This window comes from Aplysia californica, unplaced genomic scaffold (genome assembly GCF_000002075.1).
Source record: "Aplysia californica isolate F4 #8 unplaced genomic scaffold, AplCal3.0 scaffold00022, whole genome shotgun sequence".
NCBI lineage: Eukaryota > Metazoa > Mollusca > Gastropoda > Aplysiida > Aplysiidae > Aplysia > Aplysia californica.
The window spans coordinates 790,194-803,848 of record NW_004797292.1 but is presented as its reverse complement, the minus strand read 5'-3'; the positions used below and the strand labels follow the sequence as shown (position 1 = coordinate 803,848).

Below are 13,655 nucleotides of genomic sequence, written 5' to 3'. Positions count from 1 at the left end.
TGAAATTCTTTGGCCTACTATACACTCTACTGGAATGGAGCAATAAATCTTGAGAGAAAAGTGACACATGTGTTTTTAAGTTGCCAAATATAATATAGAGTCAAATAGATGTACAGATTGATTCTCTGTGCCGCTTTCGTGGTTGTACACTCCATAATTTCAAAGGCGCACGGCTAGTGAACGGAAACTCACTCATTTACAATGGCGTCTTAGAAGACGGACTTTCCCAAGATTAGATCTAAACGAAACTAATGAAAAACTGAAAATTAAACTGCTGTGACTACAAGCTCCTGAATGAAACTGTGCACCCTTTAAATGATTCTGAACCACCACAAATGTTGTCAAATACGAAAGTTAAGCGGCAAAAGTGTGAACTTTCTCAAATATGATATATAGAGATGATCATACACATAGAGTTGTTTTATAATCCGTACCCAGCTACTTCATACCGACTTGCTACGAATTTCAGATCCACAAAATCATTTTGGACACAATTAGCACATTTTAAATATTCACTCACACCTCTTTACTGCTTTTGTCTCCACTTGGCGCAGGTTTTACAGCTCTTTTGATTTTGTAAAGTAATTTATGAGGCAAGCTGTGAAATAGGATTGATGACTAATTTTCCTCTTTTTATCCCCTTGTGTTTTAAAAAGTTGTTGACTCTGAAAGGAGTGGAATTTTCAAAACGAAATCGACTAGAAGGACTCTATTAACGAAGATGAACTATTTTAGATTAATCAAACGTTATTATTAGATCTAATTTGAGAAGAAAAAAAATTCAGAAGGAGAGATAAAAGGCGTGAGAGGAAGCGGGAGGATTAAGAGAAGACGGGAACAGGACATAGAAACCTGGTTTGGAACCGAAACAACTCAGGCTGGTAGTACGGCAAGAGATGGGGAGTTTTATTTCAGAAATTTCCCAGAATGAAGGAAAACTTGTTTACGAAAGGAAGGGGGGAGGGGGTGGGGGTGGGGAGGGGGGAATGTTGGAGAAAACGTCAGAACTCACCTGTCGCCTGCTCAATGCGTAACAAAGTCTCGATGGGGAGTCGAAATAATTAAAATGTGTGTCCTTTTCGTTGTTGGTGTTGTTGCTCCGCATTGTTTTGTGCTTTAATTTATTTTAACAAAGGTGGGTGGAGCCAGTGTCAAGAGCTACTGATGTACGAAATGAATAGTTATAAAATTTTATTTATGTTGAAATACATTGTACAAAAATAATTAATATGCTAATTCGTGGGATTGATTGAAAGGCGCCCTCGGTAAGTGCTACTTTTCATTCCATCTATAGTTCCTGTCTGTCTATCTGCGTGTGTGTGTGTGTGTGTGTGTGTGTGTGTGTGTGTCTTTCTTTCTCTTTCCCTGTACTCAGTGACAGCTATTGGTTTAAGGGGGGGGGGGAGGATGCAAGTATTGAAAAGGTCGACTTTAATCAAGGGGTGAATAATCGTGATGTTTTGTCCATTTTACCAGAGCGACGTTCTATGTGAGTCTTGCCCACACCCAGTTTGATCTGGTCAAGATACTGTTTAATCACGGTTCCGAGATCGGCTGCCACACAATCGACCATGTAAAACTGCCTCGGGCCAACAGCTCATATGCTGAGAAGGAAATTACGAAACAGGTGAGGGCTACGTGGCTTTGACGCGTAATGTCCAGCTGTAATTATGGTTTGGAGAGAAAAGGGTGAGGGTGGGGGTGGGGGTGAAGATGGGAGGGGTAGGGAGGGGATTGACCTTTCATGGTGGGGGTGAGGATGGGGTAGAGGGGTAGACGAAGGTTCCCCTTTTTTTAATGTAGGTTTTAGGCCCCGGGGGGTGGAGTACTTTAACCTCTCAGATGTATTTTAGGAGGGGGGGTGCTTTTAAATGTAAACGTATCGCCACATTGTCGACACTGGCATACAATAACTACAATAATAATTCTAAAGTTAATTTACTGATAGTGTTGTGCTTCGGTATAATTTAAGTATCATATCAAAACTGTAAAGCTTGTTACCGTTAACGTTTCTGCAAGGTGGAAGCTGAGAGAGAGAAGGCGCTTCGTCCTTGAAACGATAAACAGTGTACTTTGATGGAGGTGCCAAAGTCTTCAATAACAACAACAACAACAAAAAGAAACCCCACTAAGAGCAGCAGCTTCAACAGGAACTTTGTAACATAACAATAGCAATAAAACAGTAAGTGCAGCAGGAATAACGGCAACAAAAACAACAGCAGCAATATCAACAACAGCCAAAACTGCAACAAATTCACAACCAACAACTGCAAGAACAAAACTATCAGCACTAACACTTATTGTGTAGGCTCAAACTTTACTCACAACTAAACATGAAGCCAAACTGAGGGCTAAGTGGTCAAGTTGTCCATAAAACAGAATTAGTATTTACTGAGTAATCAATACTAACAAACATATTATCTTACCCTTGTTATTTGTATTCTCTTATCGTTCCATTTTAATGTTGAAATACATTGTACATTGTATTTCATTTACCATCTCATTCTCATAGGCAATGGTTTTTCTGATACGAATGAGATCATTAACATGGCACGCGAAAAACGGACGCGAGAAAAACAATTTTATTCGATGGTCTCTGGGCAGTTTCCTTAGTCAAAATTGTAAAAAAAAAATTTTGTTGATGAACTATCATTTGTGTGGCATCGTTGTGAAATCAGATGTTCTTCAAAAAAATGAAATCGAGGAAACCGACCATTTTCCTGCCCGCCAGGAAATTTTTTTAATTTTTTTTTTGGTTTGTTTGTTTGTTTGTTTGTATTTTGTGTTTGTTTTATTTTAAAACATTTTTCAGGGGGCGGAGGGGGCGGGGGCAAAATTTGTATGCCCTTGAAAAACATATTATTACTGTGTTAACTGGAAGAAAAACCGTTTATCGCCATTTTCTAATTTTACTTTTAATTCATGGCAACGACCACCTTCTTCAATCGCAAATTATTCGAGCTTTATTCAAGACGGGAGTTTTGTTTTTACCCAAAACCAAGACAAATGAGCAGGCCTTTAGATTATAATCAGCTCCATATGCCCAAAAACTGACGAGGGCCTGATTCCCCGACGTTGTGACACACTTCTCTTGAACTTTCGAAAATTCCACGAGTATGTACGAGTAGCTACCTCATCGCCACCGCCCACCGCCCACCGCTCTGTCTTTTTCTATCATCACAGATCGCGTACTTTAAGAATAAGATGAAGCAGAAAACAAATCACAAGAAGTTGGTGGATGAAATCCATGGCTTCAGGGCGCCATACCTTCATGTGGCTGGAGACCTGCAGTTCGACGTCCTAAGAAAAAGTGGCTACGTCTATGACTCGTCTATACTCAACAACCGGATATGGAGAAACAAACAGCCCATCTGGCCGTACACTCTGGACTATCCTGTGTCCAGGTAAGAGTTAGTTGTTGGTTTTTCGTCTCTTTTCAGGTAACGTTCCAGCCATCAGATAAACACTATTCAATTTTGTTTTACGGTCGTCAAAGACAAGACTGAGCCAATATGAGAGAAGTATTGAAACTTCAGGTTATGATAAAGAAAACGAAACAGAAGAGGAATACCTTTAAGGTGTTTACATCGCCTACATTATCGCCATAAACATAGGCAAATACATCTTTCCTTTGTTTACTCACGGCAGCAAACATTGTCCTGTGCTTTTTTTCTGACTCATTTGAGAGAACGAACATTTTCGTTAACATTTTGTATAACTAACATTGTAAGGCACATTTTGAAAACCCAGTAATGACATTTGGCACCTTGAAAAAGAGACACGTGACCAAAAAAAAACACCCAAAAGACTAAACAAAGAAAACGAATGATTGGTCCATCTGAGTTGGAATTGATAATTATTACTTCTAAGCTGGTGAACTCTGCCCGGTAGTTCACCTCTTGGTTTATCACCATGTCCCACCACAGTTTAAATAACAAATGTATAATAAATTACAAGTTTTACATTTCAGAAGAGCAATTTGGAACACAACGTCAAACATGCATACACACATAAATACATAATTATAAATACATACATAAATACATAATTATAAATACATATATAATAAATACACAATTACACCAATACAAAACAATTTCACAACCATGCCATTACTGGTCGCCACTGTGCAGCGCCCTGTTTGTTGAGTTTGGCTTATCGTGTCTTGCTGAAGGACACACCCCAGTGATCACTCTTCTGATCCCCGTGTCACCGACACTTGCTTGACTTTACTCTTGAATCTAAACTCACTACTCACTTGGCCACTGGAACGCCCAGATCAACCGCAGGGGCGGCGTGTGAGCCTTCATAACACGCTGCCTGGTGTGTCTATCGTATACTGGGCACTTCTGTTAAAGTGCTAATAATTTTGTCAATGATACAGGTAGCGCATTTTTAAACTGTATATACATTCTAATGATACAACGGTTGTAATCAGCAAAATTTTAGCTACTGTTGGAACAGGAGACACATTTTTTCTGGGGTTGTATGATCCATTTTTAACAAGGTTTCTTGGCAAATGTGGGTCTGTTTGTTAGAGAAAGTAATATTATATTATGCGTTTTGCGTATAGATGTTTGTGAGTTGAGGGAGTGTTTAAAGAGAGTATGTGTAAATGGGAGTACGTGAGCGTGTATGTGTGTGTGTGTGTGTGTGTGTGTGTGTGTGTGTGTGTGTGTGTGTGTGTATTTGTGATGAAATACAAAACCAATGTGTCATCTTTTGGCCAATAAAGTCATATCATCGCATCTCATCTCATCTCACCTCACCCCATCTCACCCCATCTCACCTCACCCACACCTCACCTCACCCCATTTCACCTCACTCCATCTCATCTCACCTCACCTCACCCCCACCTCACCCCACCTCACATCACCCAATCTCACCTCACCCTACCCCAATCTCACCTGATCTCATCCTTGCTTCTCCCAGCAAAGAGTGCTGGAACCCACCATGCAACACCAAGCCCTACCCTCAATTCTGGGAGATCCCGCTCAACGCGCTGCGGGACGCCAGGGGATCTGCCTGTAGCATGCTGGATGACTGTCTCGTCCGTAAGGACAATAAGAGGAACACAGCCGAGGACTGGTTCATGTTGTTGAAGTGAGCTGTCACCTTCTCTTATACTTAGAAAACTCTCCAGCCCAGGCTTAAAAACTATAATGATAATAATAATAATAATAATAATAATAATAATAATAATAATAATAATAATAATAATAATAATAATAATAATAATAATAATTTAAATTTTTAAAAAAATTAAGTAATTAAAATTATGATTATGATATTGATGATGCTGCTGCTGCCGATGATGATGATTATTTTTATAAATATTATTATTACTATTATTATTAATATTTCTATTATTATAATTTATTATTATTATTATTATTATTATTATTATTATTATTATTATTATTATTATTATTATTATTATTATTATTATTATTGCTATTATCACTATGATTTTTTGGGATTTAAAAAAATAAATTATTTGTTCCTCTCTATCGTATTATTTGTCCTTTTTGTTCACTTATTTGCTCTTTTTTCATTCATTTGTTCTTTTTTTTGTTTGTTCATTTATTTGATAATTTGGTCCTTATTTTCCTTTTATTTTGTCCTCTTAGCACATTCATTTGATCCTCTTTGTCCTTTTATTTGTTCATCTTGGTCCATTTATTTGGTCCTATTTGTCCATTCATTTGGTCCTTTTTTTCAATTAATAATGTGTTCCTCTTTGTCCATTTACTTAATCCTCTTTGTCCAAAATTTATTGGTCCAATTTGTTCATTCATTTTGATTCATTTTGCCAATGTGTCCATTCATTTGATCCCTTTTGTCCACCCCTGCAGGAACAACTTCTACGACTACTTCTACGAGTATAGAATCCCGATGCCTCTGTACACGCACGCCGCGCTGTTTGATCGTGACAGCAGCGCCTACGACGGTTTGGTCCTCTTCTTGAAATACGTGCTGGAGAAAAAGAATGTCTGGATGATCCAGCAAAAACAGCTGATTCAGTATTTGCGGCGTCCGATCTCCAACAATCAGATGAAGAAGGAGTATTTCGCGTGCCATGAAAGAGACAGCTCAAAATGAAAAGAAGACATTCACAAACATTAAAGCTTAGTACTGGTCAAGAGACAATGGGGGTTGACAGGTTGAAGGGAAAATATCTTGTGACTATAGATACTGATACCGTTCTGATTCTACATTAAATTTTATTATTTATGTATGTACGATTAGGTTATGTCCCTTTTTTGTTCGATCCAGGTGCATAACACAAGTGGGCCTCAAAACATGTCGGTCTGTCTCGTGACTGCGCACACCTCACAAATGTTTTGGAAAGAAGTTATCTTTTGGGTGGTTTTTAAACAGACTAGATACTTGAACCTAGTAGAAAATATTCTTCATGTTGTACCGCTCTTTAAAGATGACACAAAATGCTCCCCAACAGCTATGTTAAGGGGGGGGGGGGGGGGGGGGCTACCCCCCCACAAATCAAAATTCGGCTCAATATCATGGAATTTGAGTTGTAGGCAATTTAAGCTTCCTTAGCCTCTCCTTCAACTATTTCATGACAGAAAACCCCCCAAAACCGTACTTTTCCCCATACCGGACATGTTTGTAACCGCCATTTCCTCATAAAGTCAGTATTTTATTTTTCTTTATCGGTCGTTTTCTCAAAATGCGACTTTTCTCTATACTTTTTTGAATAACTCCACTATTTTTCATCCAATCTTCATGAAATTTTCTCAGAATGAAGAAAAGAGGTAATACTAAAATTTTCTTTCTTGAATTTTTGATATATGGAATAGATTTTGTTGGTGGTGTCTGGAGTGTGGATTTTCACGGATTTTTCGCAAACTTGAATGCTACCTCAGGAAAAAATTCATTAAAAATTGCCTAATTCGTTTAAGAAAAAAACAACAGATGAATTTTTAGATCTAATGTTTGTGAACACGCTTGCAAAAAAAAAAATCAATTTCCTTTCGCGATAAGTGCGGTATTCATTACGTAAGACATGTCAATAAAATCCAATATGGCGGCGTATCCATGGAAACGAAACTTGTTTCTCAAATTTGATTGCGGATTTTAAGACTCCTTACTATGCTTGTTTAATGTGTGAAATTTGGTAAAATTCGGTCCTTTAATATGCGAGATAGCCTCCAGGTGTAGTCCCCCCCCCCCTTAATAAATTAAAATCCCCCATTCTATTTCCATTGCCTTCATGAGCCAAGTATTGCTTTATTTGAGTACAGAGCTCCTCTATGAACGCTATTTCCCCCCTTATTTCACAAGGTGCATAAACATTGATAAAGAACAATTTTTCGCTTTCCATCTCAACATAACATATTAAGATCCTATCAGTCCTACAGGTTTTTAAAATATCTTTTACATTAAAGCGTGAATTAAAAAGTGTAACGAGGCTTTTACTCCTATTACTTCAATGACTAACGTGTATAACAACCCCCCCCCCCTCCCCCCCCCCCCCCCAATTGCTTTAATAATTCATTTTGATCTAACTCTGATCAATGACTTTCCTGTATAGCTATTACGTCTAATATTTTAGACAGAAATTTTTTTAAGACTGCAGATCGTTTCTTATGATTTTTAAATCCCCGTACATTTAATGTTCCTACCTTGAGTGGTTCATTAAATTCAATCTGGTGTTACCCGCTATTACGCTGTTCGTTCTTGTAGTCGGATGTACCTGCATTGTCGTCGTCATCCTGGTCCGTCCTTCCTTAATGTTTGGAGCGCCGCGATGTTGGCGCCTCATCCTCGGGACTCTGCGGCTCCACCCTCTATCCATCTAATCTGTTTCTATGAGATTTCCAATCATCTTAATTTGTTCACTTCCCTTGACCGAACCCTTTTTAGATAACATCCACCTGCACTGAAAGGATCATTTAAATTACTAAGAGCCGTTTGAAAGAGAGTCTTCAGTTTGATACTAAAGTCCTTGCACTAACGTTTATAGCGTTTTGGGGAAATAGTTAAAGTGGTATGTGCCATTCCGTAACCAAACGACGAAATTCATATAATTTATTATTATTATTATTATTATTATTATTATTATTATTATTATTATTATTATTATTATTAATATTATTATTATTATTATCATTATTATTATTATTGTTATTGTCACTATCAGTATTATTACTATTGTTATTTTTATATTATTTGCATTAAAATAATTTTAATATTATTTTTACTATTATTTTTATTATTATATATTAATATTATTATTGTTATTATTGTTCTTCTTCTTCTTCTTCTTCTTCTTCTTCTTCTTCTTCTTCTTCTTCTTCTTTTTCTTCTTCTTCTTCTTCTTCTTCTTCTTCTTCTTCTTCTTCTTTTTCTTCTTCTTCTTCTTCTTCTTCTTCTTCTTCTTCTTCTTCTTCTTCTTCTTCTTCTTCTTCTTCTTCTTCTTCTTCTTCTTCTTCTTCTTCTTCTTCTTCTTCTTCTTCTTCTTCTTCTTCTTCTTCTTCTTCTTCTTCTTCTTCTTCTTCTTCTTCTTCTTCTTCTTCTTCTTCTTCTTCTTCTTCTTCTTCTTCTTCTTATTATTATTATTATTATTATTATCATCATCAATATTATTGGTGGGGCACCTGAGGTCTATTTTGGCTATTACAAGGCCTAGAGTGCCGATATTTGCTGTGGGACATCGTGTGTTATTGGGGATTTTAAATCAATAGTTCAAAAAGTATAAAGTGAATCGGTTGCTATGGAAACGGTGGCCATATTGGATTTTGTATACCTTTTTCAATCCCATTTTATTTCCTTATTTATAAACCGATTCACTTCTAATTTGGGATGCCAACAGTACATATGTAGCTCTTAAATTGGGCCGGTTGAATTTTTGATATATGCTATAGTTTTTATTTTATGACATTTACAATTGAGATTTTGCAAAACACGTGAAAAAAAATGGAAAATTCAAGCTTTTTAAGCCCATAAATAAAAAAACTACTACATTAATAAAAAAAATTCAACAAGCCAAAATTTAAATATAGGTGTTGTTGGTATCCTGTTAAAGTTACATTAAAATTGAATAAGAAACAGAGCAGAAAAATGGGATAACATGTGAAAAAAAAGAATTGTGAGAAAACAGCCGATACAGGTAAGAAAAGGCTAGACAACATGTGCTTTCGCCGAAAAACCTGACAACAAAACACAACTTTAGGGTGTAGCAAGGCTTACATACGTTTCTGGATATTGTTCAGGAAGTGTCCAGGTACTATAATATGTAATAAACCCAATTTACAAATTTTGACCCCACAACACGATTTCTAGATGCCCCACCAGCCCTTAATATGTTAATATTATGTACATTTTAATTATTGTTAACCTTACTTTTATTTCTGTTATGATTAGTAGTAGTAGTAGTAGTAGTAGTAGTAGTAGTAGTAGTAGTAGTAGTAGTAGTAGTAGTAGTAGTAGTAGTAGTAGTAGTAGTAGTAGTAGTAGTAGTAGTAGTAGTAGTAGTAGTAGTATTAGTAGTAGTAGTAGTAGTAGTAGTATTAGCAATAGTAGTAGTAGTGTTATTATCATTATTACTGTTATCATTGTAATAATACATGTAATAATAATAATTATTATTATTATTAATTTTAAAAAAAAATTATTATTATAAATGATCGGTGCATTAACATCAACTGAAATTCTTTGGCCTACTATACACTCTACTGGAATGGAGCAATAAATCTTGAGAGAAAAGTGACACATGTGTTTTTAAGTTGCCAAATATAATATAGAGTCAAATAGATGTACAGATTGATTCTCTGTGCCGCTTTCGTGGTTGTACACTCCATAATTTCAAAGGCGCACGGCTAGTGAACGGAAACTCACTCATTTACAATGGCGTCTTAGAAGACGGACTTTCCCAAGATTAGATCTAAACGAAACTAATGAAAAACTGAAAATTAAACTGCTGTGACTACAAGCTCCTGAATGAAACTGTGCACCCTTTAAATGATTCTGAACCACCACAAATGTTGTCAAATACGAAAGTTAAGCGGCAAAAGTGTGAACTTTCTCAAATATGATATATAGAGATGATCATACACATAGAGTTGTTTTATAATCCGTACCCAGCTACTTCATACCGACTTGCTACGAATTTCAGATCCACAAAATCATTTTGGACACAATTAGCACATTTTAAATATTCACTCACACCTCTTTACTGCTTTTGTCTCCACTTGGCGCAGGTTTTACAGCTCTTTTGATTTTGTAAAGTAATTTATGAGGCAAGCTGTGAAATAGGATTGATGACTAATTTTCCTCTTTTTTTCCCCTTTTCTTTTAAAAAGTTGTTGACTCTGAAAGGAGTGCAATTTTCGAAACGAAATGGACTAGAAGGACTCTATTAACGAAGATGAACTATTTTAGATTAATCAAACGTTATTATTAGATCTAATTTGAGAAGAAAAAAAATTCAGAAGGAGAGATAAAAGGCGTGAGAGGAAGCGGGAGGATTAAGAGAAGACGGGAACAGGACATAGAAACCTGGTTTGGAACCGAAACAACTCAGGCTGGTAGTACGGCAAGAGATGGGGAGTTTTATTTCAGAAATTTCCCAGAATGAAGGAAAACTTGTTTACGAAAGGAAGGGGGAAGGGGGTGGGGGTGGGGAGGGGGGAATGTTGGAGAAAACGTCAGAACTCACCTGTCGCCTGCTCAATGCGTAACAAAGTCTCGATGGGGAGTCGAAATAATTAAAATGTGTGTCCTTTTCGTTGTTGGTGTTGTTGCTCCGCATTGTTTTGTGCTTTAATTTATTTTAACAAAGGTGGGTGGAGCCAGTGTCAAGAGCTACTGATGTACGAAATGAATAGTTATAAAATTTTATTTATGTTAAACCATATTGTACAAAAATAATTAATATGCTAATTCGTGGGATTGATTGAAAGGCGCCCTCGGTAAGTGCTACTTTTCATTCCATCTATAGTTCCTGTCTGTCTATCTGCCTGTCTGTCTGTCTGTCTGTCTGTCTGTCTGTCTGTCTTTCTTTCTCTTTCCCTGTACTCAGTGACAGCTATTGGTTTAAGGGGGGGGGGGGGCGGCTACACTTGAAGGCTATCTCGCTTATTAGTGGACTGAATTTTACAAAATTTCACACATGTAGCCAGCATAGTAAGGAGTCTTTAAATCTGCAATCAAATTTGAGAAAAAGTTTCGTTTCCATGTATACGGTGGCCATATTGGATTTTGCTGACATGTCTTAAGTAATGAATACCGCACTTACTGCTCATATAAATTGATAGGGTTTTGTTTTTTTTGGCAATAGATTAAAAAATTTGTCTGGGTTATTTTTTTAAAAATTAATTACAAAATTCTAAATTAATTTTTCCTTCTGGTAGTATTCAAGTTTGACAAAATTCCGTGAAAATGCACACTCAAGACACCACCAACACAAACCTTTTCAATATATCAAAAATGCAACGTACAAATGTTTAGTATTATTACATCTTTTCTTCATTCTGTGAAAATTTCATGAAAATTAGAAGAAAAATGGTGGAGTTATTCATAAAGGTATAGAGACAAGCCGCGTTTTGAGAAAACGACCGATAAAGAAAAATAAAATATTGACTTTATGAGGAAATGGTGGTGACAAACATGCCCGGTAGAAGAGGAAATGAGGTTTTGGGTTTTTTTTATGCGATGAAATAGTTGTAGGAGAGGCTGAGGAAGTTAAAAATGCCTACAGTTCAAATTCCCTAATTTTGAGCCGAATCGGGACTTTGGGTGTTAGCCTCCCCCCTCCCCCCCCCCCCCAACCCCACCTAATACTAGTAATTTAGTAATTTTGTGTGTGTGTGGGGGTGGGGGGGGGGGGTGAAACAAAACAAAAGTGGGGTTTTTTAAGATCAACAATTTTTATTCGTTGCTTGAAAATAGGGGAATTTTGTCTGAACCATGGTCTGACATGAAAGCCGATACTGTTTGATGTTGGGTTGAAGAAGCAGGAAGAAATAATATATAAAGTAATATCATAAAGATTCTGAGTGAAGGAAGCTAGAGACTTTTGGACAAATTAATTATTTCATTCGTTTCAAATAGACACTCCCAGACTGGTTTCGGGCAGAGACCAAAGAAAAGATCAGCAAAGAGATGACGGAACCCTTACCTGCATCACCCCACAACGTTAATGGTCTTAGAAGTTTGATTGAACTTACTCATGTAGAAAAGCTTGGCTATATTATAGTGATGGCAAACATTCGTGGCGTAACTTATTGTGAAACATTTCCTGAACTATTGAACATGGATTCTCCAGCTTTTTCTCAATGACTTGTATCAGTTTGTTAAGAGATCAATATTTTGTAAAACACCTGTTACTGCAGTGTGTGGTTTCTACAGATTTTAAAAAGGTTTAGAGCTCAGACAAAATTTTGTTCTTTTAAAAGCAAGTCCGTCATGTTTTTCTAATCACGACATTGTAACAAAGATAGTACATAACAAGATGGGCCACTCAGCCAAAACAGTGTCCGCCGGAAGTCCGCTCTTTGCTTCAGATGGCGCTGCAGTCTGTTTTGAAGCTCTCTTTCGTTTTTCCAGAAGAAGAATAGAAATAGCACCTCCTTGAGTGCGCAGATCGACTGCTGTTCATTAGCAGTTCGGGTTCGTTCAGTGCGGATTTTAGGTTTTTTAAAATTTTAATGACCTTCCGCATTTCATTCTAAAGTCTAATTAAACGAAGAAAACCATCACCCTTTCCTCCGGAATAGTTTTTTTTTCTTGTCAGCGTAACCATTCTAAAAAGAGCGTTCCTCTGAAATTTATTTAAAAATTTGCTAGTTTCACTTCGAATTTTTAAAACTCAAGTAGGGTAGATCTAACTCTGTTCGCAAAGGGTGCACATTTACGAAGAGGACGCCACCGAATTTTGAGGACACTTTTTTAATTGGCTCAACGAGAGAAATGGCCCCTCTTGTTATGTAGACTCTTTGATTGTACTTATTGAACGCATGTTTTGAAAACCTTTCGGGCCAAAAATGTGTTCACTATAAAATTAATTTCTTGTATCAAGTCTTGTCACTAAAAAGTGCCTTTGGTGAGCTGTGACGTAGTCCATAAGCGTATGCAAAATGTGGGTCCGGAGTGAGAAGTGCTATGAACAATCCCATTTTCTGCGTGACAGAGTTTTATGGTATTTTGTATAACTAAAAGAAGAAATTTTTTAAAAATCTAGCCTCAATTGTAATTGTAGTGGTAAAATATGATTAAGTTAAGACATATTGCTACAAACTTCTGTGCAAAGTATGGGTGACATTGGTTCATCGGTTTAAGAGATACTTGAGGATAAGTTGCGCCCCGAATTTTTGACTGCACTTAAATAGGCTACGTGTATTGGCCTTGACCCAGAAAACCAGTCAACTAGACACAATGTGGCTAAAATCTGGTTCCTATTCAAGTTTTGCTCACCTTCAAAATTTAATTGCTCAAGATAAGCCCATCTTGATCTTGTTTCTGAAACTTCGGTCTTCACGATGTATCGAGTATAACTTTCTGAAAGGTGCGTACAACACTGGTATACCGAGAGTGCATTGTATTTGATATTATCTTTCTCTCTCTGTCCGTCTCTCATCTTCTCTCGACCCACCCCCCTTCTCTCTCTCTCTCTCTCTCTCTCTCTCTCTCTA

General features: G+C 36.9%; 1 protein-coding gene across 1 annotated transcript; it reads left to right on the top strand.

The window, feature by feature from the left end:
- Positions 1-1,476: 1,476 nt before the first annotated feature.
- On the top strand, positions 1,477-6,449 carry LOC101860303 (chitin deacetylase 8; the record flags this gene model as incomplete). Its single annotated transcript, XM_013088217.2, is given in 4 exon segments — positions 1,477-1,627; positions 3,184-3,404; positions 4,933-5,103; positions 5,856-6,449. Coding segments are annotated over 4 exon segments (790 nt in total), but the record flags the coding sequence as incomplete, so codon positions are not given.
- Positions 6,450-13,655: the final 7,206 nt, after the last annotated feature.